At 63.1% G+C, this 23,801-nt stretch overlaps 2 protein-coding genes across 5 annotated transcripts; one reads left to right on the forward strand and one right to left on the reverse strand.

Moving 5' to 3' along the window:
• The first annotated feature begins 547 nt into the window (after positions 1 to 547).
• Positions 548 to 16,693, forward strand: PLXNA3 (plexin A3). Of its 4 annotated transcripts, none has more exons than XM_045471061.1 (34): positions 548 to 916; positions 2,799 to 3,422; positions 3,817 to 4,356; positions 4,846 to 5,028; positions 5,859 to 5,987; positions 6,058 to 6,158; positions 6,522 to 6,645; positions 6,752 to 6,908; positions 6,988 to 7,087; positions 7,261 to 7,375; positions 7,542 to 7,742; positions 7,880 to 7,976; positions 8,117 to 8,307; positions 8,388 to 8,533; positions 8,605 to 8,725; positions 8,831 to 8,967; positions 9,076 to 9,246; positions 9,532 to 9,625; positions 9,709 to 9,948; positions 10,024 to 10,167; positions 10,237 to 10,471; positions 10,561 to 10,703; positions 10,783 to 11,039; positions 11,164 to 11,230; positions 11,332 to 11,478; positions 11,564 to 11,723; positions 11,878 to 11,981; positions 12,156 to 12,252; positions 12,538 to 12,728; positions 12,984 to 13,153; positions 13,617 to 13,829; positions 13,968 to 14,118; positions 15,626 to 15,735; positions 16,135 to 16,693. In XM_045471061.1, the coding sequence occupies exons 2-33, from the start codon at positions 2,826 to 2,828 to the stop codon at positions 15,719 to 15,721; spliced, it is 5,619 nt and encodes a 1,872-aa protein (XP_045327017.1). In that variant the 5' UTR covers positions 548 to 916; positions 2,799 to 2,825; the 3' UTR covers positions 15,722 to 15,735; positions 16,135 to 16,693. The 4 variants fall into 4 exon arrangements, with proteins under 4 accessions (XP_045327017.1, XP_045327016.1, XP_045327013.1 ...); XM_045471060.1 differs by having other exon boundaries at positions 548 to 912; positions 16,578 to 16,693; XM_045471057.1 differs by having other exon boundaries at positions 15,626 to 16,693.
• A 3,299-nt stretch (positions 16,694 to 19,992) lies between these two features.
• LAGE3 (L antigen family member 3) lies at positions 19,993 to 21,347 on the reverse strand. The gene is made up of 3 exons (XM_045471704.1): positions 21,016 to 21,347; positions 20,574 to 20,702; positions 19,993 to 20,329 (listed from the first exon to the last, which is right to left on the reverse strand). Exons 1-3 carry the CDS (start codon positions 21,231 to 21,233, stop codon positions 20,215 to 20,217), a joined length of 462 nt encoding a protein of 153 aa, XP_045327660.1. The 5' UTR covers positions 21,234 to 21,347; the 3' UTR covers positions 19,993 to 20,214.
• Positions 21,348 to 23,801: the final 2,454 nt, after the last annotated feature.

The following is a 23,801-nucleotide window of genomic DNA, read 5'->3' on the forward strand; positions in this document are numbered from 1 at the left end:
TGAGTATGGGGATTTCCTTTGGGGGTGATGAAATGTCCTAGAATTTGACGGGGTGGTTGCACAAGTTTGTGAATATACTACAACTCACCGAGTGTTACACCTTAAATGGGTGATTTACGTGATAGGCGCATTCTATCTTAATAAAGCTGTTTACAAAGAAAAGGAAAAAGAAAGCAAGGGAATTAAACCTCCAGATTCCGGGCCGCGGTGGCGGTGGCGGGCTGGGTAAGGGGCCGGGTGCAGATGGCTGACAGCCTCCCGTCCTCGTGCTGGGCACTTGCACGGTATTAGCTGCGGGCCCTCCGGGTTATGGATCCTGAGGGGGAGGGTGTCCCGAGCAAGGACCGCGCGGACGTCGGCTGGTGCGCGCCTGGCAGGTCGACACACGGCCCCCGGCGCACCGGCAGCAGGTGGCCAGGGGCGCGCCTCGGAGCTCCTGGGCGGGGCGGGGTCTGTGCGCGCCGGCGCAGCGGCGCGCCGGGCCCGAGGGGGTGTGGCGCGGGCGCGCGCCGGTCCCAGGGTTGCCCCAGGCGGCGGGCGGGGAGTAGAGGGAGAGGCACGCGCCGCGGACGCGGCCATTGTGCGAGGGGGGGTCGGCTCGCTGGGCGGACACCCAGGCGGTTCCTGGGGTCCCCGGCTGCGCGCTGGGCTCCCCTCGGCCCCGGGGTAGGAGCGGCCCTCGCCCGCGCGCCCGGCCGCCCGGGCCTCCCTGGGCGCCCCTGCCCGGCGCGGTGGTACGGTCCGGGTTTAAAAGGCCCCGGCGGCCGCGGGCCTGCCCAGTGTGTGGGCGGCGGCGGGGGCGCGCACGGGGCGCGGCGGCGGGGACGCGCGAGTGGGGCCGGTGTGGGGCTCGGGGGCGCGTCCACGTGGCTGGCAGGCGGCCACCCGGAGCCAGCGGCAGCGGAGGGACCGGTAGGTAGGTGGCCTCCATACCCCGCCGCCCGTGAGGGGACGGACTGCTCGGTGGCCCGGGATTCGGGCAGCTCGGAGGTTGGGTTCGGCCTCGAGGGGGTCGGGCCCTACCTCTGCTCTTGCATCTTGGACGCCGGCCTGAGTGGTCCTTCGTGCCCAGCGCCTGCAAAGACGGCCAGCCTGAGCCCAGCTCCCCTGCCCTATGTGGACCCTTTGTGGCTGAGGAGCGGCCCGTCCAAGGATTGCTGGGGCGCCTGCATCCACCGGGGTCCTCGTGGGTCCGTTGAGGAGTGCCCCCGGTGGGGGCTGGGCGAGCCAGGCCAGCAGCACGGTGGGGGGCATCGGGGAGTGGGACCCTGGAGCCGTATCTCTGTGTAGGGCTGTCTCTCTCCTCGGGCAGACAGCTGGGTGTGCCTGTGATGCCCGAGGCTCCCACTTACAGGTGGAGGTTGGGGTGGGGGCTTGGGTGGCACATCCTGCCTCTCCAGGTCTCCCTCCTGACCTCTCCCCTGCCCCCATCTCCATTCCTAGGCCTGTATTCCTGCCGGTTGTGGAGGAGGTGAGGGTGGGATATGGCACCCCCATCTCTTCCGCCTCCCTTTCTTCTCTGGCTGTTGCATTGGGGTCCAGGATGCAGACCTGACAAAAGAGCCCCAGAGAGATGATCAGTCTGAGCTGAAACTCTTCAGTTTCAAGAAGGGCCTGTTCCTTGTTCTATCAAATGCATTTTTTCTTTTCTATCTCCTATGCATTCTTAGTTTGGTCCCCTGTACCCCCGCCCCCCGAGCTGGGTACCTTGTGTCTCCCTTGGGGCTTGGGCACAGAGAGGGTAGCTCTGAGCCCTGCTCCACTGGGTGCCATGACACTGCTCTGCTGCTGTCTTTGCTGCCTAGAGCTGGCCAGAAAGCTGGGTGTGGCCTGGGGGTGAAGACCTGGCCAAGCTGGGCATTTGGCCCCCACCCCATCTCCCCAGGGCCTCGCTGGATTTAGGGACATTGCTTCCTTTCCATAGGGCTCCTTGCACCCCCCCACCCACCCCCCCCCCCCCCGACACCTCCTGTTCCCCAGCTAACCTCTGGATTTGGAGGGAGAGCTGCACAGGGCTCCCTGGGCCATCTGTCTGGCTGTGCCTGACTTATGTCTGTCTTGGCGCGTGGCTGTGGGGGCAGGCACAACTCGGCTTTGTGTTGCGGTGGGTAGGCCAGACAGCAGGCTCCTGGACAGCCAGCTAGGGGAGGCCCTTGGGGCGAGGAGGCAGCTGGGGCCAGGACTCCGGGTGTGATGGTACCGGGTTCAGTCTCAGATCTGGATGCCTCAGACCTCTGACCTGGGTCTCCTGGTGGCAATGCCACTCTGGAGTGGTGTTCCCCCCCCCCCCGCCCCCCCCACACACTTAGGATTGTTCACTCTCCGCCTTTCCCCTTCCCCCAACTTGGGCGTGGGGCGTCTCTGTGGCCTGGGACTTGCCTGTAGTGGCTCTTGCGTGTGGCTGGCCACCCTAAGCTCCAGGATCTGGTGTTTGGGGTCTCATTCTGGGAGGGCCTCCCACCCTTCCTTTTTCAGCATCTGGCTGTGCTGCCCCCTTGGGTGTGGCCCGGTTGTGGGGAGGCCTCCTGGCTCCTTTCCAGCGGGGGTGGGGGGTGGGGGATGATTGATGGCCCTCAAGCCTGCCTGTGCTCGCTGCTCACTCATGCGCCCTGGTGGAGGCCCTCCTTGTCTCCCAGCCACGGGCACCATCTGGGACTCTGTGGTCCGCTGGTGGAGGAGTGGCCTCCGCCCTCTGTGGCATGGTGCTCGGTCCGCTGGAGGCCCTAGGCCAGTGGGGCAGAAGGAAGGCAGGCAGCTTGGGCCTGGGCCTCTGATTTGCGCTTGCTTCTTCTCCCCAGGCCTGTCCTCGGGCGCAGCTGCCGGCCATGCCTGCTGTCTGCCTCCTCTTGCTGGTCCTCCTTGCCGTGGGGGGGGCCCTGGGCAGCGGCCGGCCCTTCCCTGCCTTCTCGGTGACAGACACGACGCTCACACACCTGGCTGTGCACCGGGTGACCGGGGAGGTGTTCGTGGGTGCGGTGAACCGCGTCTTCAAGCTGGCCCCCAATCTGACTGAGCTGCGGGTGCACGTCACAGGGCCTGTCGAGGACAATGCTCGCTGCTACCCACCTCCCAGCATGCGAGTGTGTGCCCACCGCCTAGCACCTGTCGACAACGTGAACAAGCTGCTGCTCATAGACTATGCAGCCCGCCGCCTGGTGGCCTGCGGCAGCATCTGGCAAGGCATCTGCCAGTTCTTGCGCCTGGACGACCTCTTCAAGCTGGGTGAGCCGCACCACCGCAAGGAGCACTACCTGTCGGGAGCCCAGGAGCCTGACTCCATGGCCGGCGTCATTGTGGAGCAGGCTCGGGGGCCCAGCAAGCTGTTCGTGGGCACGGCCGTGGACGGCAAGTCTGAGTACTTCCCCACCCTCAGCTCGCGCAAGCTCATCAGCGACGAGGACGGGGCTGACATGTTCAGTCTGGTGGGTGAGCCCGCTCGCCTGTTCACCTTGTCAGACGGGCTGCCGGGCCCTCCTCCCCTGCTGCCTCTTCTTACCCCTCTCGTCTCCCTCCTTCCTGCACCCTGTCCTGGCTCTGCCACCGGAAGAGCCCTGATCCAGGAGGAGGCCAGCTGCTGAGGCCGGGAGGCCGGGCCAGGGCCCAGGAGGGTGCTGCTCAGCCCGCCCTCGGCGGCCTTTCTGAGCTGCGCTCCTATGACTCTGCAGGCAGAGTGGGATCATGAGGGAGGCCCCAGGGGCGACTGTGTCCTGGGAGCAGGGCCCGGAGTGGGGTTGTGGGGGCCGAGAGGCCAGGGTCTGGGAGGTTGGCAAAGGACACGGGCCTCGTCCCATGCTCTCTCCTGAACCCCCTCCACAGGTGTACCAGGACGAATTCGTCTCCTCGCAGATCAAGATCCCCTCAGACACGCTGTCCCTGTACCCCGCCTTTGACATCTACTACATCTACGGCTTCGTGAGCGCCTCCTTCGTGTACTTCCTGACGCTGCAGCTGGACACCCAGCAGACACTGCTCGACACGGCGGGCGAGAAATTCTTCACGTCCAAGATCGTGCGCATGTGCGCTGGGGACTCGGAGTTCTACTCGTACGTGGAGTTCCCCATCGGCTGCTCCTGGCGAGGCGTGGAGTACCGCCTGGTGCAGAGCGCCCACCTGGCCAAGCCCGGCCTGCTGCTGGCCCAGGCCCTGGGCGTGCCGCCCGACGAGGACGTCCTCTTCACGGTCTTCTCTCAGGGCCAGAAGAACCGGGCCAGCCCGCCGCGGCAGACCGTCCTCTGCCTCTTCACCCTCAGCAACATCAACGCCCACATCCGGCGCCGCATCCAGTCCTGCTACCGGGGGGAGGGCACGCTGGCCCTGCCCTGGCTGCTGAACAAGGAGCTGCCCTGCATCAACACTGTGAGCTTGCGCCCGCGCGCCCGCGCTGCAGGGCCCCGGCCTCAGTGTCCGCACCCTACCCTGGAACGCCGTGTCTTCCTGTCAGGGATTCCCACCCTCGTTGCCCCCGCCCTCTGCGGCCCCCCTTTCTTCCCCGGCCGCCTTCTCACTGTGGACGGGTGCTCTCTGTTCACGAGCTGCCGGCTTCCGGGTGCCCCGCGCTCCTGCTCCTGGGCGGCCCTGTGCCGTCCCCGCAGGCCTCGGAGGTGTGTGGTGTGTCCGGGGGCCACCCGCTGCCTCAGCCTCACCCCCCCTCCCCCGCTCCTCCTCCTCCTCCTCCTCCTCCTGAGCCGCTGGCTTCCTGTGGGGTCCTAGGGCAAGCCGCTGGTGTTGGCTGGTGGGGGGAGCCGGTTCCAGATCCAGCTCCCGTCCGGAATATGGGGTCTCTGCCCTCTGTCCAGCTGGCGCCCCGAAGCTCGGATTCTCACCGCACCCATCCTGTTTCACCAGCCCATGCAGATAAACGGAAACTTCTGCGGGCTGGTGTTGAACCAGCCACTGGGTGGCCTACACGTGATCGAGGGGCTGCCCCTGCTGGCTGACAGCAGCGATGGTATGGCCAGCGTGGCCGCCTACACCTACCGCCGGCACTCTGTGGTCTTCATTGGCACTCGTACCGGCAGTCTGAAGAAGGTAGGGCGAGGGCCGGGGGAGGGGGGACTTCCCGGGCTGGGCCCCAGGAACCTGGCCACGCTCCACAGGCGGCTCCTCGGCCACCCGCCCTCTCCAACACCAGTGCCCACTGTGGCCTCAGTTGCTGGCTTCCCGTGACACGGACCAGACCGGTCTCGAGGCCTCTCTGCTGGGAGTGCAGGGGCCCTGGCTGAGCCATCATGCTGGGTCCTCAGTTGAACGAAGGAGGAAAAATGTGAATGTAACCCCTTTTGCCCTCTTGTCCCCTCATGGGCACCAGGGCTGCTTCCGTTCCTAGACGGGGTAGCATGAAAGGGGGAGATGCACTCTGGGAGCCCCAGTGTGCTCGCTCCGAAGGGACAGTGGTCAGGAGAGCCGCCACGAGCTCGTCCGGCTCACCCGGCAAATACGGAGTTGTCCCCAGGAGTTCTGGGGTTGGCTGGGGAGGGTTTGTGAAGGGAGCCAGTGACTTCTGGGGGGCCTGGTCTGCTGCCCCTCCTGGGCCCTTGTTTGCATCTCTAACCACTTCACGGAGGCATCGCCCGCAAAGCATACACTTCTCCCACTGAAAGCATACGGTCCGTGGTTTTAGTAAGTTTGCACAGGGTGTTAACTGTCAGCATGAGCTCATTCCGGGATGGTGTCCGTCAGCCCCCAGAAAGCTCTTCCCCTGCCTATGGCCATCTCGGGAGGGGGCAGGTTGAGAGCTGAGCCGCACCAGGCCCTGGCTTCAGCTTGGCCACGACCTGGAAAGTCCGTGGCTTGACAAGTGGATGTTCTGGGTGTGTGTGGCACCCCGTGGCATCAGGCCAGCGTGTCTCGCGGCCCAGGTCCGGGTTGACGGCTCCCAGTATGCCCACCTGTACGAGACAGTGCCCGTGGTGGATGGCAGCCCCATCCTTCGAGACCTGCTCTTCAGCCCCGACCACCGGCACATCTACCTCCTGAGTGAGAAGCAGGTAGGCCCGTGGCAGGCAGCAGCGGGTGGCGGGGTGGGGGCAGGGCAGGTACTGACGCCGCCGTCCCCAGGTGAGCCAGCTCCCGGTGGAGACGTGCGAGCAGTACGTGAGCTGCGCGGCCTGCCTCGGCTCGGGGGACCCGCACTGCGGTTGGTGTGTGTTGCAGCACAGGTGAGGGCCACCGGGCCGGGCGGGGAGGGAGGGTCTGCAGGGGTCCTGCTCCTGGGAGGAGCCGGCGATGCCCGCTGACTGGGGTGGGCAGAGCGTGCCCTTGCCCACGTACCCATTTCTCCCAGTCGTACCCTTGTGGCCTCTGCCTCCGTCCCCTCCTACTTCATCCAGCTAATGAGCGGAGCCCCCATCCCGAGTGACAGCCCTCAGGGCCCAGGGGACGAGGCCAAAGCATGCTGTTGCCTGGCACTGTGGGCTGGGCTGGCCGTCCCCTCTTCCCTGCGGACATATGTGTACCCTCCCACCGCCCGGCCAGGGCCCCCGGGACAGCTGTATAACGGGCTCTGGCCTAACCCCACGCAGATGCTGCCGTGAAGGAGCCTGTCCGGGTGCTTCCGCCCCCCATGGCTTCGCCGAGGAGCTGAGCAAGTGTGTCCAGGTGCGGGTCCGGCCCAACAATGTTTCAGTGACGTCACCCGGGGTGCAGGTAAGTGCTGTGATGGGTGGGGGTGCGTGGGCCCGCGTGTGTGTGTGTGTGTGTGTCGGGGGCTGGGGGGGGACGCCTCCCGCTCTGACTCCTCCGCCTCCCCCAGCTGACCGTGGCCGTGCGCAACGTGCCAGACCTCAGCGTCGGCGTGAGCTGTACCTTTGAGGAGGTGGCGGAGAGTGAGGCCGTCCTGCTGCCCTCCGGGGAGCTGCAGTGCCCGTCGCCCTCCCTCCGGGAGCTGCGGGCTCTCACCAGGGGGCACGGTCAGTAGGCTGGGGCTTTCCGGGATGGGGACGCTCTGCGTCCCGGGCCTGCTCACGGCCACCGCTGGGCTCGCCACAGGGGCCACGCACACTGTGCGGCTGCAGCTGCTGTCCAAGGAGACCGGCGTGAAGTTCGCCGGGGTCGACTTCGTCTTCTACAACTGCAGCGTACTCCGGTCGTGAGTACTGGCGTCTCTGACCTCTGTCCCCACACCCCTCCGTCCCCTGCTGTGTTGTGTGGGCCTCAGGTGGGCCCCGGCCCCTCCTCCCTGGGGCTTCCCGTGTGCCCCGTGGGCGAGTGGTGAGAGCGCGGCCCGGTCTTCTGCGTTACTCGCGAAGCCTCTCCCTGCAGGTGTATGTCCTGCGTCGGCAGCCCGTACCCCTGCCACTGGTGTAAGTACCGCCACGTGTGCACCAGCCACCCCCAAGAGTGCTCCTTCCAGGAGGGCAGGGTCCACAGCCCTGAGGTGAGGCGGGTGCCGTGCGCGAGGGGGCTGGGCTCCATGTGGGCTGGCCTCTGGCTTTTCTGCCTTTGTTCTCATTGCTTTCCCGGAGCCTCTTCAGTTCGGGGCCAGCCCAGCTGGGCCCAGATGGCAGCGGTGGGTGTGTGGCTGACGGGCGGTCTCCCCGCAGGGTTGCCCTGAGATCCTGCCCGGCGGGGACCTCTTGATCCCAGTCGGCGTCATGCAGCCCCTTACCCTGCGGGCCAAGAACCTGCCGCAGCCGCAGTCGGGCCAGAAGAACTACGAGTGTGTGGTCCGGGTGCAGGGGCGGCAGCAACGGGTGCCGGCCGTGCGCTTCAATAGCAGCAGCGTGCAGTGCCAGAACGCGTCGGTGAGGCCCCCTCCCGCGGGGCGTGCTGGTCGTGCGGGTCTGCGCCCGGCTCGCTGCTCAGAGAGCCCGACGTGCCTCTGGCGGGGGACCTTCTGAGTACCTCTGCTCTGGGGTGACGCGGGGTCCCTCTCTCCCAGTACTCCTACGAAGGCGACGAGTACGGTGACACCGAGCTGGACTTCTCCGTGGTCTGGGATGGCGATTTCGCCATCGACAAGCCTGCCACCTTCCGAGGTGCGGGGCAGCGTGGGGCTGTAGGGCCTGGGGCACGGTGGGCGCGAACTGGGGCCAGGTGCGGCAGGGGGACCCCGCATCGGGGTCCTCGGTGCCCCCGGCGCCCCGCGGCCGCCCCCAGCGGTACCCTCTGCCCGCAGCTCTCCTGTACAAGTGCTGGGCACGGCGGCCCAGCTGCGGCCTCTGCCTCAAGGCTGACCCTCGCTTCAACTGCGGCTGGTGCGTCTCGGAGCACAGGTGCCAGCTGCGGGCCCACTGCCCGGCCCCCAAGACCAACTGGATGCACCCGAGCCAGAAGGGCGCCCGCTGCAGCCACCCTCGCATCGCCCAGGTCAGCCTCCCCGGTCTCCTTCCGTCTGCCAGGCACCCACGAGTCTGGGCTCACCCTCGCCCTATCGTCCTGCTCTGCAGATCCACCCGCTCATGGGGCCCAAGGAGGGGGGCACTCGGGTCACCATCGTGGGTGAGAACCTGGGCCTCAGCTACCGGGACGTGGGCCTGCGGGTTGCAGGTGTGCGCTGCAACCCTATCCCCTCCGAGTACGTCAGCGCCGAGAGGTGAGTGCGGCCGTGTGGGCGCCCGAGCCCTGGGCTGTCTGCCCCCAGCCCTGACCTTCTCTCACCCGTAGGATCGTGTGTGAGATGGGGGAGTCGCTGGTGCCCAGCCCACCGCCGGGGCCCGCGGAGCTCTGTGTGGGCGACTGTTCTGCTGACTTCCGCACACAGTCCGAACAGCTCTACAGTTTCGTGGTGTGTGGGCTGCCCGTCCCTCCCCCTCCCCTCCCTCCTGACGCCCCTCCCCCCCACCCGCACCGGGCCACCTCCTCCCTCTCCTCAGGGCCGCTTCTCCCACAGACGCCAGCGTTTGACCGCGTAAGTCCCGGTCGGGGCCCGGCTTCCGGGGGCACACGGCTCACCATCTCCGGGAGCTCTCTGGATGCCGGCAGCAGGGTCACAGTGACTGTGAGAGATGGCGAGTGCCAGTTTGTGAGGTGGGCGGGGCCCCATCGGCTCTGGCCCGGGCACTGGGTCGGGGGCCACAAGGGCAGGGTGAGTCATGGCCCCGGGCTACCTGCTCTCAGCGCCCCACTTACCAACAGGAGAGACGCCGAGACGATCGTGTGTATCTCGCCCGTGTCCACCCTGGGCCCCAGCCAGGCCCCCATCACCCTGGCCATCGACCGTGCCAACATTTCCAGTCCTGGCGTCTTCTACACCTACACCCAGGACCCTACGGTCACTCGCCTTGAGCCCACCTGGAGCATCATCAAGTAAGACCTGAGGAGGAGTGTGGGTCGGGGACTGTGTCCCTGAGCTCCTGTCCCGGGGCCTCGCTTGGTGACCGGGGCCCAGGGCATCAAGTTACGCGTCCTCCAAGCCTCAGCCCTCGTTGGCAGAGGGGGGCAGGGTCCTCCCAACAACATGGCACCTGGCATTCACCCAGTGACCTGGGGTGGGGGAGGCCCCGGGCTCCACGGCAGCCGTGATAACTCTCTGGAGGCCAGGCTGGGAGCAGTGGTGGAGGGAGCCTGAGGCCCCTCCCCCGCTGCCCCCAGTGGAAGCACTGCCATCACTGTGAGTGGGACCCACCTACTGACCGTCCAGGAGCCCCGGGTCCGGGCCAAGTACCGAGGCATCGAGACCACCAACGTGAGTGCCAGCGGTCCTCGCCCTGCCCTTAACCCTGCCACCTGTGGCTTCATGTGCCGGGCTGCCCTCCCTTGTCCCCGCAGACATGCCAGGTGATCAACGATACCGCCATGCTGTGTAAGGCCCCCGGCATCTTCCTGGGACGGCCCCAGCCACAGGCCCAGGGTGAACACCCTGATGAGTTTGGCTTCCTGCTGGATCATGTGCAGACGGCCCGCTCCCTCAACCGGTCCTCCTTCACCTACTACCCTGATCCCAGCTTCGAGCCACTGGGGCCCTCCGGGGTCCTGGATGTCAAGCCTGGCTCCCACGTAGTGTTGAAGGTGCGAGTGGGGCACAGTGGACCAGGAGAGGCCGGGAGGCGGGGAGCCCTGGCTGACCACGCCCTCCACCCACAGGGCAAGAATCTGATCCCTGCAGCAGCTGGCAGCTCCCGCCTCAACTACACGGTGCTGATCGGGGGCCAGCCATGTGCGCTCACTGTCTCCGACACACAGCTCCTGTGCGACTCACCTAGCCAGACGGGCCGGCAGCCTGTCATGGTGCGTGGGAGGTGGGGGAGGCCACCGGGTGGGCATGGGGGTCAGCTCACAGTGGGGTTGTCCCTGCAGGTACTGGTAGGTGGCCTGGAGTTCTGGCTGGGTACCCTGCACATCACGGCCGAGCGGGCGCTGACTCTGCCGGCCATGGTGGGCCTGGCGGCGGGCGGCGGGCTCTTGCTGCTGGCCATCACCGCTGTGCTGGTCGCCTATAAGCGCAAGACTCAGGATGCAGACCGCACGCTCAAGCGGCTTCAGCTACAGATGGACAACTTGGAGTCCCGCGTGGCTCTGGAATGCAAGGAAGGTGCCTGGGACGGTGGTGTGGTGCAGGGCGGGTGGGCTGGGAGCCTCTCCCCTCCCGCTGCGCTCATTCTTCCTCCCCGCCCTCCCCAGCCTTTGCTGAGCTGCAGACGGATATCAATGAGCTGACCAACCACATGGACGGGGTGCAGATCCCTTTCCTGGACTACCGGACCTATGCCGTTCGCGTGCTCTTCCCGGGCATTGAGGCCCATCCGGTGCTCAAGGAGCTGGATGTGAGTCCCCAGCTCGCCTGCCCGGCCCTCATCCCCTGCCACGCCTCCCCCACTCTCTGAGACGCCCTGTCCCTCCCAGACCCCCCCCAACGTCGAGAAGGCCCTGCGCCTCTTTGGACAGCTGCTGCACAGCCGCGCCTTCGTGCTCACCTTCATCCACACGCTGGAGGCCCAGAGCAGCTTTTCCATGCGCGACCGTGGTACCGTGGCCTCGCTCACCATGGTGGTCCTGCACAGCCGCCTCGATTACGCCACGGGGCTGCTCAAGCAGCTGCTGGCGGACCTCATAGAGAAGAACCTGGAGAGCAAGAACCACCCCAAGCTGCTTCTGCGCAGGTAGGTGCTGCAGGGCCCCGGCCCCGCCTCCTGCCGGCCCCACTCGCACCAGGCCCGCTCCTACCTGGGGAGCAAGGTGGGTGGGCCCGCTCTCCAGTCTGGCCCAGCGCCCCTTTTGCCCTAGGACCGAGTCGGTGGCTGAGAAGATGCTTACCAACTGGTTCACATTCCTGCTGCACAAGTTTCTGAAGGTGTGCTGGGCGGGCGGGCGGGTGGGCGGGGCGACCCGGGGAAGCGGCTGGCGGGCGGGCGGGCGGGCGGGCAGCGTACGTGTGCCCGCCCCTGGCTGCAGGAGTGTGCCGGGGAGCCGCTGTTTCTGCTCTACTGCGCCATCAAGCAGCAGATGGAGAAGGGCCCCATCGATGCCATCACGGGCGAGGCCCGCTACTCCCTGAGCGAAGACAAGCTCATCCGGCAGCAGATCGACTACAAGACGCTGGTGGGTTGGTGGTCGGGTGGGCAGGGCCTCAGGCATGACGGCACACCTCGTCCGGGGTCCAGCCTGTGGTTCCCCTCCCCCGCAGACCCTGCACTGCGTGTTCCCGGAGAGCGAGGGCAGCACTCAGGTCCCAGTGAAGGTTCTCAACTGCGACAGCGTCACCCAAGCCAAAGATAAGCTGCTGGACGCTGTGTACAAGGGCGTCCCATACTCGCAGCGCCCCAAAGCCGAAGACATGGACCTAGGTGACCTTGCCCCTTCTTCCCGGCCGCCACCCTGTGGCCACATTACATTGACTGCCGTTCCCGCTCCCTGCTTGGGCTCTGTCCGCTGAGGGAGGTGGGCCCCGGGGCCCGGGGTACTCTGGGCAGGACCTCAAGGGCTGTCTGTGGCCTACAGAATGGCGCCAGGGCCGTATGGCCCGAATCATTCTCCAGGATGAAGACGTCACCACGAAGATTGAGTGTGACTGGAAGAGGGTCAACTCATTGGCCCACTATCAGGTGAGGGGCTGGGAGCCACCTGGGGGCCATGGCCCTGCCCCGAGGACACGGTCCCTCCTTGGGGAGCCTCGGGTACCTCCGACGTGCACACTGCAGGGTCCGGGTGGGTGGTGGCTCAGGCCCGTTGGCTCCCCAGCCTCCTGTGCTGCCCCCCTCTGTCTCTGTGGTTTCCAGGTGACGGATGGCTCCTTGGTGGCACTGGTGCCCAAACAAGTGTGTGCCTATAACATGGCCAGCTCCTTTACCTTCACCCGCTCGCTCAGCCGCTACGGTAGGTGCCTCCAGGGCGATGGCCTTGATTGGCCTTGTGCCCTCTGAGGCTGTGTCAGCCATCCTGGGGAGCCCCCTCTCTGAGTGGCCACCATGCTTCTGGTGGTCGCCCTGGGCCTTGCCCTTGGGAGACGTCCACTTTCATAGAGCCTGGAGGTGGGGTGGGCCGGTAAGAGTAGGCAGCCCCCTTAGCCTGCTGGGCTCCTGGAACAGAGCGGGGCAAGAGCCGTGGCGATGACTGGCATGGCCCCACTGGCCTAAAGGGCATGCCTGTCCCCTGCCCCAGAGAGCTTGCTGCGCACAGCCAGCAGCCCCGACAGCCTCCGTTCTCGGGCACCCATGATCACGCCTGACCAGGAGACCGGCACCAAGCTGTGGCACCTGGTGAAGAACCACGACCATGCTGACCACCGCGAGGGGGACCGCGGCAGCAAGATGGTCTCAGAGATCTACCTGACTCGACTCCTGGCCACCAAGGTGTGGGCCTGCCCTGAGCCACCCTGGCCTCAGCCCAGACATCTTCTAGCCCAGCCTTGGCCCCGCGGTTGGTCCGGCCTGCCCTGGGGGTAGGCCGCGGGGTTCTTCAAACCTGGTGCGCCTTTCTCAAGGCCTGAGGCTGGGGCGGGGCCCGTCTGGGGCACTGTCCCTGCAGGGAAGCTGCTTGCCCCTCTGTCCCCCTGTTCTGCTGCGGGGCCATCCCAACCTGACCTGTGCTCTTGCTGACCCCTGCAGGGCACGCTGCAGAAGTTTGTGGATGACCTCTTCGAGACCGTGTTCAGCACGGCTCACCGAGGTTCGGCCCTGCCCCTGGCCATCAAGTACATGTTCGACTTCCTGGATGAGCAGGCCGACCGGCGCCAGATCAGCGACCCTGACGTGCGCCACACCTGGAAGAGCAACTGGTACCGCCTTGTGCTGGGGGTGGGCGGACAGAGGGAGGGAGGACACCTGTGGCTGTGCCGGCGCTCAGAGACCAGGGTGGTGGGTGACTGACGGGGGCTGGAGTGGCCATCCAGGCAGGAGAGGGCCTGCATCAGTCGCCCCTCAAGCGCAGAAGGGGAGTTCGGTTGACTCCGGATACGGGCCCCGCTGGGCCACGTGGGAGGCCGGGAGTGGGGCCGGCACAGAGCAGAGGTGCTGACAGCCAGGCCCACGTGGTGGCCGTGGTGCGGGGTGAGATGCAGCGAGGACGGAAGGCTGTTTGCTCTCATTTCTGCTTGAAGTCTGGCAGAAACTTAAAGAAAAGGCCACTAACCCTCAGTATGTCACACTTGCTGCTTGTGGGCAAGATGCGCACAGGCCAGGCAGGAAGCGTAGCAGGGAGCACTGACGGGATGGGCTCCGGGTGCCTGTCCCTCTCTCCAGCCTGCCCCTGCGCTTCTGGGTAAACGTGATCAAGAACCCCCAGTTTGTGTTCGACATCCACAAGAACAGCATCACGGACGCCTGCCTGTCAGTGGTGGCCCAGACTTTCATGGACTCCTGCTCCACGTCTGAACATCGCCTGGGCAAGGACTCGCCGTCCAACAAGCTGCTCTACGCCAAGGACATCCCCAACTACAAGAGCTGGGTGGAGAGGTGGGCTGGGAGGGGAAGCGAGGCCTGGCAGCCCCGTGCCGGGTCAGCTTGGGGAAAAAGTCCCCAGAGACCGGCCTGACTGCCAGGGCAGGGGCTTTGGTGGCACCTGCCCTTGTGACCCACTCAGGGTCCCAACAGGTACTACCGGGACATTGCAAAGATGGCATCCATCAGCGACCAGGACATGGACGCCTACCTGGTGGAGCAGTCCCGTCTGCATGCCAGTGACTTCAACATCTTAAGCGCGCTCAGTGAACTCTATTTCTATGTCACCAAGTACCGCCAGGAGGTGCGTGCCAGTCTCGCGGGCCCCCAGTCGTTAGGCCCTGATGGTGCGGTCAGTGGCAAACACGGGGGGGCCCTGCGAGGGTGAAGGGCACTAGAGGGTGGTGGAGGGGACAGAGGGGGCACGGAGCCCATCTCTTGGGTCGCTCGCAGCGCCTCCCCTATTCAGCCCCCAGGCTAGCACAGGTGATGCTTTCCGGAGATGCTGGGATTTGAGGGGGCTAGGAGAGAAGCCACTGGCCAGAGAACGAAATTCTGCTCGGGCAAAAGTAAAGGTCCAGGGAAGGGGTGGGCTGAGGGGCCAGGGTGGGGCCAGAAGGTAGGCAGGGCCAGCACCTTATCCAGCCCATGGGATCGGTGACCCCACACTTCAGTAGACAGGGAACATAGAGGTGTGGATCTGAGATTGTATTATTGCTGGAAGTAAGAACCCGTCAGCCAGGACGCGGCCCAGAAAGCTCTGAGCCTGGATGAGCTCGCCAAGGGCAGCCGAGAGCCAGTGTAGGGGTACAAGTGGCCCACGCACTGAGTCCTGGGGTCCTGGGACACTCAGAGGTGGCAGAGAAGACAGGGAGCCAGCGGCAGAGACTGAGGAGTGGAGGGAGGGACCCCAAGACTGCAGGGTGGCCTCCTGGAACAGGACACACACACACACACACACACACACACACACACACACACCACACACCTGGGGCAGGAAGGGGGTGGTCAGGAGGGAGAAGAGTATGATTGGCTTCCTGGGGTGCTACTGATGGTCAAGGGCGATGAAGCCCTAGAAGGTTGCCGCATTTGGCAAGGAGATTCTGGATACCAGCAAAGACAGGGTTGGATGTGGGTCAGGAGGGGATGGGGAAGTTGGGTGCAGGTTGGGATGGGGGTCAAGAGGGGACAAGGAAGTCAGGTGCAGGATGGGGGTGGGTGTCAGGAGAAGACGGGGAGACCAGGAGGGAATGGGGAGATTGGGTGTGGGGTGGGGGTCAGGAGGGGTGGGGAGGTTGGGTGGGGGTGCGGGTCAGGAGGGGAAGTGAAGATTGGGTGCAGATTCCGGGTCAGGAGGGGACGGGGAGATCAGGTGTGGGGTTGGGGTTCAGGAGGGGATGGGGAGATGGGGTGCAGGGTGTGGGTCAGGAGGGGAAGTGAAGATTGGGTGCAGATTCCAGGTCAGTAGGGGACGGGGAGATCAGGTGCGGGGTTGGGGTTCAGGAGGGGATGGGGAGATGGGGTGTGGGCCAGGAAGGGACGGGGCGTTTGGGGACAGCGGGTCCAGCCCACTCCCGGGAAGGGCCGCACTGTGGCCGCCGAGCAGAGAAGGCGGTGGCTTCGGGGTGGCCAAGTCGCAGCGTGTGCAGAGGTGGGGGGCTGCGGCCCTTCCCACGTGCCGGGGACCCGCAGAGAGCGGGGTGCGTGGACGCAGGAGGGACAAAAGAGCTCAGGCAGGGGAGGACGGCTTGGCAAGGGAGGGAGCGGCCCCTCCTCGCCAGCCCGGCTCCGGGGGGACCCTCCTCCCCCAGGTCCTCACCGCTCTGGACCGAGATGCCTCCTGTCGGAAGCATAAGTTGCGGCAAAAACTGGAACAGATCATCAGCCTCGTGTCCGGCAACAGCTAAGGGTGGCGGAACCGGTGAGGAGGGGGCGTCCCAGGCCTGAGGTGACCTCGGGGCCGAGCCCTGGATCGGGCGGCACGGGGGCGGGGATGGGGTGGTCACCGGTCTCTCGTGCCCTGCGCACACCCGGGCCCCCTTCCTTAGTGCCTTTCTTTGGGCCCTGCGTGGGGGCGGTGGTGACAGGACCAAGGGTCCTGACCCTGGCAGCAGCAGTATCCCCGCCCTCCTACCCTCGTGCCCCCGGGTCGTGCCAGCCCCTGCCCCCTCTTCCTGTTTATACCCGCAACCACCTATTTATTTAATTTATCTGCACCTCACCGTGTCCGTCTGTCACCACGTGCCCCTCCTCTGGGATGTGGACAACCTCACGCCCCTTCTGTCCTTGGGTCGTCCTGGCTCCCTGGTGGCACGGTCAGCCTCGGCCTCGCCTCTGGCACCTGCCCCTGGCCGTGGCCGGCCCCGCCGGGTCCGAGCAGGGGCCCCCGACACCAGCAGCACTTGATGGCGAGGAGGGGGGCGCCCAGGGTGATGCGGCGAAGCCATCCCCAGACTGTGGCTGCGCCCAGGGGTCTCCCCGCGGCTGGGTCCCGGCATCCCCTCCGGACTTGTCGGGGGTGGGACCGTACCTTTCTCGGGCGCCCTGTCCCCAGCACCTGGGGAGCTATGAGCGGGTTCGTGCCAGGGCCCCACGTGGGCCTGGGGGCTCTGGAAGTCTCCTTCTCCAGGCCCGAGCGCCCAGCTTCCTCGGCGTGGTGCCCGCTCAGCCCGGACCCCTCACCCCCGCTGCCCTGTCCTGCGCCCGCCCCGAGTGGCCGAGGCGGCAGTGCCTTACCCCTCTGTTCCCTCTTCCCCCTCCGAGGAATCTGGCCCCGGCACGTGGTCCCGGAAACCCAGCTGTCCCCTCTGTTTTGGCATGAGCTTCTTTGTCGTTGTTCCTGGAACCTTGTTTCTGAATTAAACGTCGGGAAAACGGTGGCAGTGTGTGGCGGGTGGGTGGTCGGCGAGCAGGGAAGCAGGTGGGGAGGCTGTCGGACTCTGGAGGAGCTGGGCTCCCTTTATGGGAGGAAGGGTGACCCGTTGCAGGCGTCCCGCGCATCTGAGGAGGTCCAGGGCCACGTCCGATCCGTGTCAGCAAACCCCGGTGGCTCTCCCGTCAAGATCCAATCGGAACCCGTTCCCTTCTCCCCACCTCCACTGGCTGCAGCCCGGGGATCTCTCGCCTGCGTGCCAGTCTCCCCACTTCTGTCCTGCCTGCCCTCGTCCCCTTCCCAGCGCAGCAGGCACTGCGACTGTGGTGGTGGTTCCAAAACTATGCATTTGCCCAAACTCCTAGGCCTGTACACTCACAAAGGGGAAGGCTGAGAGGATGGAACTTAGACCTCACTTCAAACACAAACAAGTAAACAAAAAGGCGAGGTAAACAGTCAAGAGAAAGCTGCTTGATCCAGGATAAGGATTGAAGCCCAGACCAAGGGAGGTGCCGGGCTGACAGCTGTGCAGGCACGTGGCCCAGAGGAAGCAGGCAGGGAGAGAGAGGGGAGGCCGAGGAAGATGGTTTTAAAAAATTACCATTGTGAGATTACAGAAAGGCAATGAAAGACTGAAGGCAATTAAAAAAAAAAATTTAATGTTTATTTTTGAGGGACAGAGAGAGCACAGGTGCGAGTGGGGAGGGGCAGAGAGAGAGGGAGACAGAATCCGAAGCGGGTTCCAGGCTCCGAGCTGTCAGCACAGAGCCCGACCCGGGTCTTTAGCCATGAGATCATGACCTGAGTCAAAGACGCTTAACTGACTGAGACACTCAGGTGCCCCTAAACAAGGCAATTTTTAACCTAGGAGGTAAAGAAAGCCCAAGTGAATGGTTCCCCAAGAACCATTTTGGGAGAACGAAGAGGCTAGCAGAATGGAGAGTGGTATAAAACAGCCAGATCCTCAACCATCAAGAAAGGTCTTCAAAATTATTTTTCAAAAGGAAGGAAGAGAAAGAGACCCTTGCTGTAGCCACTACAGCTGCTGTCTGCTGTCAGGTGAGAGTGTTGTCATCACAACCACCACCACTGTCCCCGTGACGGCGTGTCTCCCCTGCAGCACGCACCAGCTCGCCCCACGTCCAGCAGGCATAGACTCTTCGTGCGTGTGTAGTAGCAGGGACCGATTTACACTGCCACTTACTTGAAAGAGCCCCCCCAAACCAGACGGAATAGATGAGACCCAAGCTGTAAGGAAAGCAGGTATCAGGCGATGAAGAACGGCGATCTCTGGGAGATGAGAAGTCAGAGATCAGCCTTGCAATTGTCCCGGCTGACCACATTGGGAGTTTCGTGCTGAGGCCCACCGGAACTGGTGGGGCAGAGGGCCCCAAGGAGTGGCGGGGGGGGGGGGGGGGGGGAAGCCTGGGCGAGGACCCTGTGGGAGGGAGCAGCGCACGGCTGATCAGCGCAAGCGCGCGGGGAGACCATTGGAGGCCCGCTGAGGACCATCTGACAGAACGAAAGTAACTTTGTTGGGCACTCAAGTGGGACAACAACCAACAGCTGTCCCCACCGGCTAGGAGGGCAAACCTCACAACTGGGGAAGTGTGGGAGTGGAAAATGACGCCTGCCCCGAGCTGTTCTGGTCCCATAGGGCAAGTCTTCGAAGACTCAAGAGGGTTCAACTGTTCCAGGTAAGTAACGGCATCGCGGAACAAAGCTCACAAATATTTCTAGGAATAGAAAGACCTCTAGCACCCCAGGAGAATCATGTCCGGCATCCGGTCTACAGTTAACGGGCATGCAGAGAAGCGGGGAAACCCAACCCACACAAATTCTCCGCTATAAGGTACCCAGGTCAGAAAGGAGGAAATAGAACTGGCTTTATCCTGAGAAAACACGATCACCTGTGGAGAAAATCCCATGGCGTCTGTCCACCAAAGAGCTGCCAGAATTGCTGGGTTTGACAAGTCTGCAGGAGACCTCGTGTGTCACGGGGAGTGCACTCCTTCCACCGAAAGGCTGACAGTTGTCCAGCACTTTTCCTCACTGAGCTAAGGCCAGTCAGCCTCAACGCTCTGATTCTAGTGTTTCTGGGTTGTTTGCTCTTCTCGTGCAAACTAATTTTTACATTATTTTTTAAGGATTTTTTTAAATGGTTTTTTTTTTTTTTAATTTTGAAAGAAAGATTGTGAGTGGGGAAGGAGCAGAGAGAGGGAGACACGGGGCTCGATCTTGATCTCACAAACCGTGAGGTCATGACCTGAGCCCAAATCGAGTTGGACGCTTAACTGACTAAGCCGCCCAGGTGCCCCAAATTGTTATTTTTAAATGTTTATTTTCTTGAGAGAGCGTGAGTGTGCACATGAACAGGGGCGGGCAGAGAGAGAATCCCAAGCAGGCTCCCCACTGTCATCTCACAAACTGAGATCATGACCTGAGCCGAAATCAAGAGTAGGACAGTCAACCAAGTGAGCCAGAGGCACCCCCAAATGAATTTTGTTTTCAAATTTTGCCAGAGCCAGCAGTGACAAGGTGTAGCAAAACCAGCATTCTGGCAGAGTGGTAGGTACGTTTTCTGGAGACTAATTTTGCAGTCTTGACAGAGCTTTAAAAAATATACTAAATATTTACCCACTAATTGTACCTCTTTTAACCTAGTGGAAGGAAGCAATCATTCGTGCAAGGTCATATGCAAGAGTTCCACTGGGTCATTACCTAAAATAGGGCAAAAAGGTGAAAGCAATTTAAACATTCAGTAGTTACATTAGAATATTATAATGCATCTTTTCTTTTTATAAAAAAAACTTAAGTTTATTAATTTTTGAGAGACAGAAACTGAGCAGGGAAGGGGCAGAGGAAAGAGGGAGACAGAGAATCCAAAGCAGGCTCCAGGCCCTCAGCTGTCAGTACAGAGCCTGACACGGGGCTGGAACTCACCAACTCCGAGATCAGGACCTGAGCCAAAGTCAGACGCTCAACCGACTGAGCCTGTCAGGTGCCCTTAATGCATCTTTCCTGCACTCATTCAATATTTTTGAAGAGCTTGGATAAAAAGTTCACATTAGATGAAAGACATCATCAGGAGTCATGCGAAACGTGCAAACGATGGGCATATTCCCACATGGTGAGAGTCCTTGATACCGAAGGACAGGACGCACGTGGGTCCTGCCAGTTCCCAAACTGCCTTCTACCACCTTCCGCGACTTGCACGTCGACATCCCAGGAGCCGCCCCGCCCCCCCGCCCCCACCGGAGGACAAAGGGAAGACTATCCCGGGGTGCCACAACTGACAAGGAACAAAGCAAAGCTCACTTTTATTTTCTGCAGTAGCAAACATTTAAATGGCAAACAACACAAGGGGACCATGAGTGCCCAAGGGCTCGGGCCCTCATTGCCCTCAGAAGACCAGGCAGGCCCCCCACCTCAGGTGGCAGCTAGTGCAGGAATCACTGCCCTAGGAAGGACGGACCGCCCAGACGGGGACACGAGGCTAGACCTTAGCCCCCTTTCGCCAGCGCAGGCTTAGCGGGAAACAGGGGGCCCGAAGCGCTGCATGGTCCGAATCACCAGGGAAAGCTGGTCAAGAAAGTTGATGATGGAAATTCGGAGGAGGCGAGAGTTTTCAGCTCTCCAGCGGCTGAGAGAGAAAAGGCAATCAAGTTGGAGGTGGTGGCTCCTCCCCTTCCTCGCTCCGCCCCCCCCCAAGTACCCATCCCTCGCACCCTTCTCCCCCCAGGAGCACCCCCCTCCGCGGGTGCAGGTGTTAGAGCCTGCGGGGCCCCCTCCCCGCACCTAGTGCTCACGGCTCCAGCAGAGCATCCCCCCCATGGAGACGACCCGCCACCTGCAGGCACCCCGACCCCGGCCCTTCCAGAACTTACATGGCCAGGACGCTGTCAGTTACGGTGAGCTGCTTCTCCACGATGCCTCCGTGCGGTTCGCGATCTGGGGCCAAGGACGCACAGGCGATCTCCGCCTCCAAGTGGGACGGGAAAGGCACGCTGAGGGCGCTGAGTGCAGATTCGGTTAAGGTACCATCCCTACTCACTTAGGGCCTGAGCCCCCTTCTCAGGCCACCCTGACGAGGCCACCCACTCCCGGCCCTAATCGCTCGCGGCCACCCCGTTCCCTGGCCCAGGTCCTCCCACCGCCCCCAGGAACCCGTTTCCCCCCTGATCTCCTTCCTTCCTCCTCCCCCACCTCTCTCCAGCCACCCCGGGACCACCCTGCTTTCAGATCTTTGCCCCACGCCCCGCAGGTTACCGCGGCTCCTCTCCCTTTCCGCCCCCTGCCCATGCCCCGCTGTCCCCTCGGCTAGGATACAAAGTGTGTATTCGGGTTTCCGGCCTTCCGGTCGTGGAGAGGGCATCTCCGCCTGGCCCCGGGGCGTGCTGTGGTCGCGGGACACGCGGAGCTGCGCCGGCGACCGCGGCCTCCGTGCCTGCGCTGCAAAGGCCGCCACAGCCGCCCTGGCCCTGGCCCTCCAGGCTGTTGTCGGCGCCGCCCGCCGGGCCGCCTGCGTCTGCGTCTGCCGCCCGCATGGTCGCCGCGCTCCGCCCCAGACCCCGCCCTTCGAGCACAGGCCCGGCCGCTCGCCCAGTCGGCTGGCGCCTGAGGCGCTGCGGCTCCTTCCCGAAGCTCCGCCCCGCGCGCCGACCCCGCCCTCCCCGCGCACGCGCAAACGGGCCGCCGGGAGGCTGCCGGGCGCGTGGCCGGTTCCCGCCAAAGCGACGCCGTCCCAGGCTCTCTCGGACCCTGGCTGCGGAAGCCCCGCCTATCACAGCTCGACGCCACCCCCAGGCGCCTGCCCAACGGGCTCCTAGGGTTCCTAGTGAGGCCGCCAGGCCCGCGGCCGGTGCCCGCCCAGCCGGCCTTTCCGCCCTTGGGCCCTGGGAGACCCCTTGGCTTACCTAGGCTATGAGCGCTTCCTCATAAAGCCCACGCAAGTCACCCCGGCCTCCCGGGAGCGCCGAGGCCAACATTTCCCCACCCCCACCTCCCGGCCATTCCCTTGGGCGCCTGACTGGTTCCCGCCCAGCCAGCTCTGCCAGGAGCCCCTAGAGACTACCCCCCCCCCACCCTTGTCCTCCTAGCCAATGAGGGCTCCCTCCTAAGGCTCCGCCCCCAAGCGTCCAAAGCAACCAGGCTCCCAGGAGCGCCTGCGCAAACGGATCCCCTGTGCTCCTCCTGGGCCCGGGACTGCTTCCCGCGCGCCTTGCTCCACAGCCGGCTCCGCCCCCGCGTCCCCTGCCCTGCAGCCCCTCAGCCCTGGGCTCCCGGAGACCCCGCCGTTGGCAGCCTAGCCAGCAGCTGCTCCCTCACCAATCGTCGCCACGCGCTGTGACGTGTGACCCCACTGCACCCACGCAAACCAGTCCTACCTCAGCTCCACCCCCTCCCCACACCCCTAGCCCCTCCCCAGACCTCGTGGGAGGCCGCCAGGCACCACGGCCTGTTGTCCAGAGGGCCCTGCCTCTTCCTTGGGCTCAGTGTCCCCAGCACGTGGGGCTCCACGACCTCGCAGCGGTTCGTGGAGGGAGATGGGCCACGGCCCAGACGGACACGGCCCCGCACCCCGTCCCCTTCCCCGGTACAGGTGGACACACCAAAGCGGCCTTTGGAGGGGGCGACTGAGCACAGGTGCGGGTCCGACCGGCGGTCTGGGAAGGTCACGAAGCGGCTCCCGTCGGGGGGCAAGCCTGCCAGTAGGAGGCAAGGAGGGAAGGGATGGCGACTGGAGCTAAAGTAGTCAGTGGCCACGGAGAACAGGGATGCGGTCGCATAGGAAAAACCACAGTGCAAAAGGGAAATCACTAAAATCCCAACTTACCAAGCTACTGTATACGTGCGCGGAAATCCTGCAACGGTAGCCTGACGTGTAAACACCTCGTATCTCTGTGTGGTGGGACTGAGGGTGGTCCCCACTTCTTTTTTGTGTATTTCTCCCCCAAAAGGTTCACAGTGACTTTACATGACCTTTAGTGTTTTTAATTTTTTAATTTTATTTTGTAAGTGATCTCTGTGCCCCACATGAAGCTCGAACTCACGACCCCCCTCCCACACACACCCAAGCCAAAAGGTGCATGCTCTACCCAACGAACCAGGCAGCCAGACACCCCTACGATCAAAAAGAGTTAAAAAAATTTTTTTAAACATTTATTTATTTTTGAGAGACAGAGACAGAGCATGAGTGGGGGAGGCGCAGAGAGAGAGAGGGAGACCCAGAATCCATAGCAGGCTCCAGGCTCCGAGCTGTCAGCACAGACCCCGACGCAGGGCTCAAACTCATGACCCACAAGATCATGACCTGAGCTGATGTCAGATGGTTAACCAACTGAGCCACCCAGGCACCTGTCTTAATTTTTAATATAAATCACATAACATCACTTACCTATTTACAATTCTAAAATGATCTCCCATTGCCCTTGGAATCATATCCAAACTCCTTGATGTAGTTGATAAAACTGTGTCACCTGGCTTCCCGCTCATCCATCGTGTACCGTCACCTGTCTGCTGCCTCATTCTCTGCAGCCTGGGGGGCCCTTTGCTCCTGACCAAGGGTGGCCTGCCCTACCACTTTGAATTTATTCTTCTATTTGGAAGACTCCACAAACTTTCCCATAGCTGGCTCCTCCTTGTCTTCAAGATCTCGGCTCCGGTGTCACCTTTGAAAGGCCTGCTGGGTCACCAGTCTAACATCCTACCCCCAGGCACGATTCATCACATTTGCCCATTTTAGTCTGCTGCATAGAATTTTTCATAATCTGAAATGATAATCTGGTTTTGTTTTCTTCTATATTGGTCATATATCATCTCTGGTACCTTTTTGTTGTTCAGTTTCTTCAGCAGGTGGTTTGTTGCTTGTTGAATGAGAGTATTAAGTACAAGAGTCATGGCTGTGTGGACCCTGCAATCTCTCATATAGGCAGTTACTTCACAGATATGTAAGTGTATGCACAAAGTGACTCCTTGTAACATAAGTGGTCATAGGAAACTATGGGGCACAAGGTACGAGTCCATCAGCAGGAAGCTAGTGAAATCAACTATGGTGCATTCATACAATCACCCCAGACAGCAGTTAAAAAAAAAAAAAAAAAGAATCCATAATG

The sequence above is a fragment of the Leopardus geoffroyi genome, chromosome X (genome assembly GCF_018350155.1).
Source record: "Leopardus geoffroyi isolate Oge1 chromosome X, O.geoffroyi_Oge1_pat1.0, whole genome shotgun sequence".
NCBI classification, from domain to species: Eukaryota; Metazoa; Chordata; class Mammalia; order Carnivora; family Felidae; genus Leopardus; species Leopardus geoffroyi.

Bases quoted from the DNA above. Each gene is read 5' to 3' on its own strand.
- PLXNA3 (XM_045471057.1), top strand. From the start codon at position 2,826: ATGCCTGCTGTCTGCCTCCTCTTGCTGGTCCTCCTTGCCGTGGGGGGG. The intron at 7,743-7,879 runs GTGAGGCCCCCT...CCTCTCTCCCAG, and splicing joins TGCAGTGCCAGAACGCGTCG to TACTCCTACGAAGGCGACGA. The intron at 12,253-12,537 runs GTAGGTGCCTCC...CCCCTGCCCCAG, and splicing joins CCGCTCGCTCAGCCGCTACG to AGAGCTTGCTGCGCACAGCC.
- LAGE3 (XM_045471704.1), bottom strand. From the start codon at position 21,233: ATGCGGGCGGCAGACGCAGACGCAGGCGGCCCGGCGGGCGGCGCCGAC. The intron at 20,703-21,015 runs GTATCCTAGCCG...ATCTGCACTCAG, and splicing joins GAAACCCGAATACACACTTT to CGCCCTCAGCGTGCCTTTCC. The intron at 20,330-20,573 runs GTAAGTTCTGGA...TTTCTCTCTCAG, and splicing joins ACTGACAGCGTCCTGGCCAT to CCGCTGGAGAGCTGAAAACT.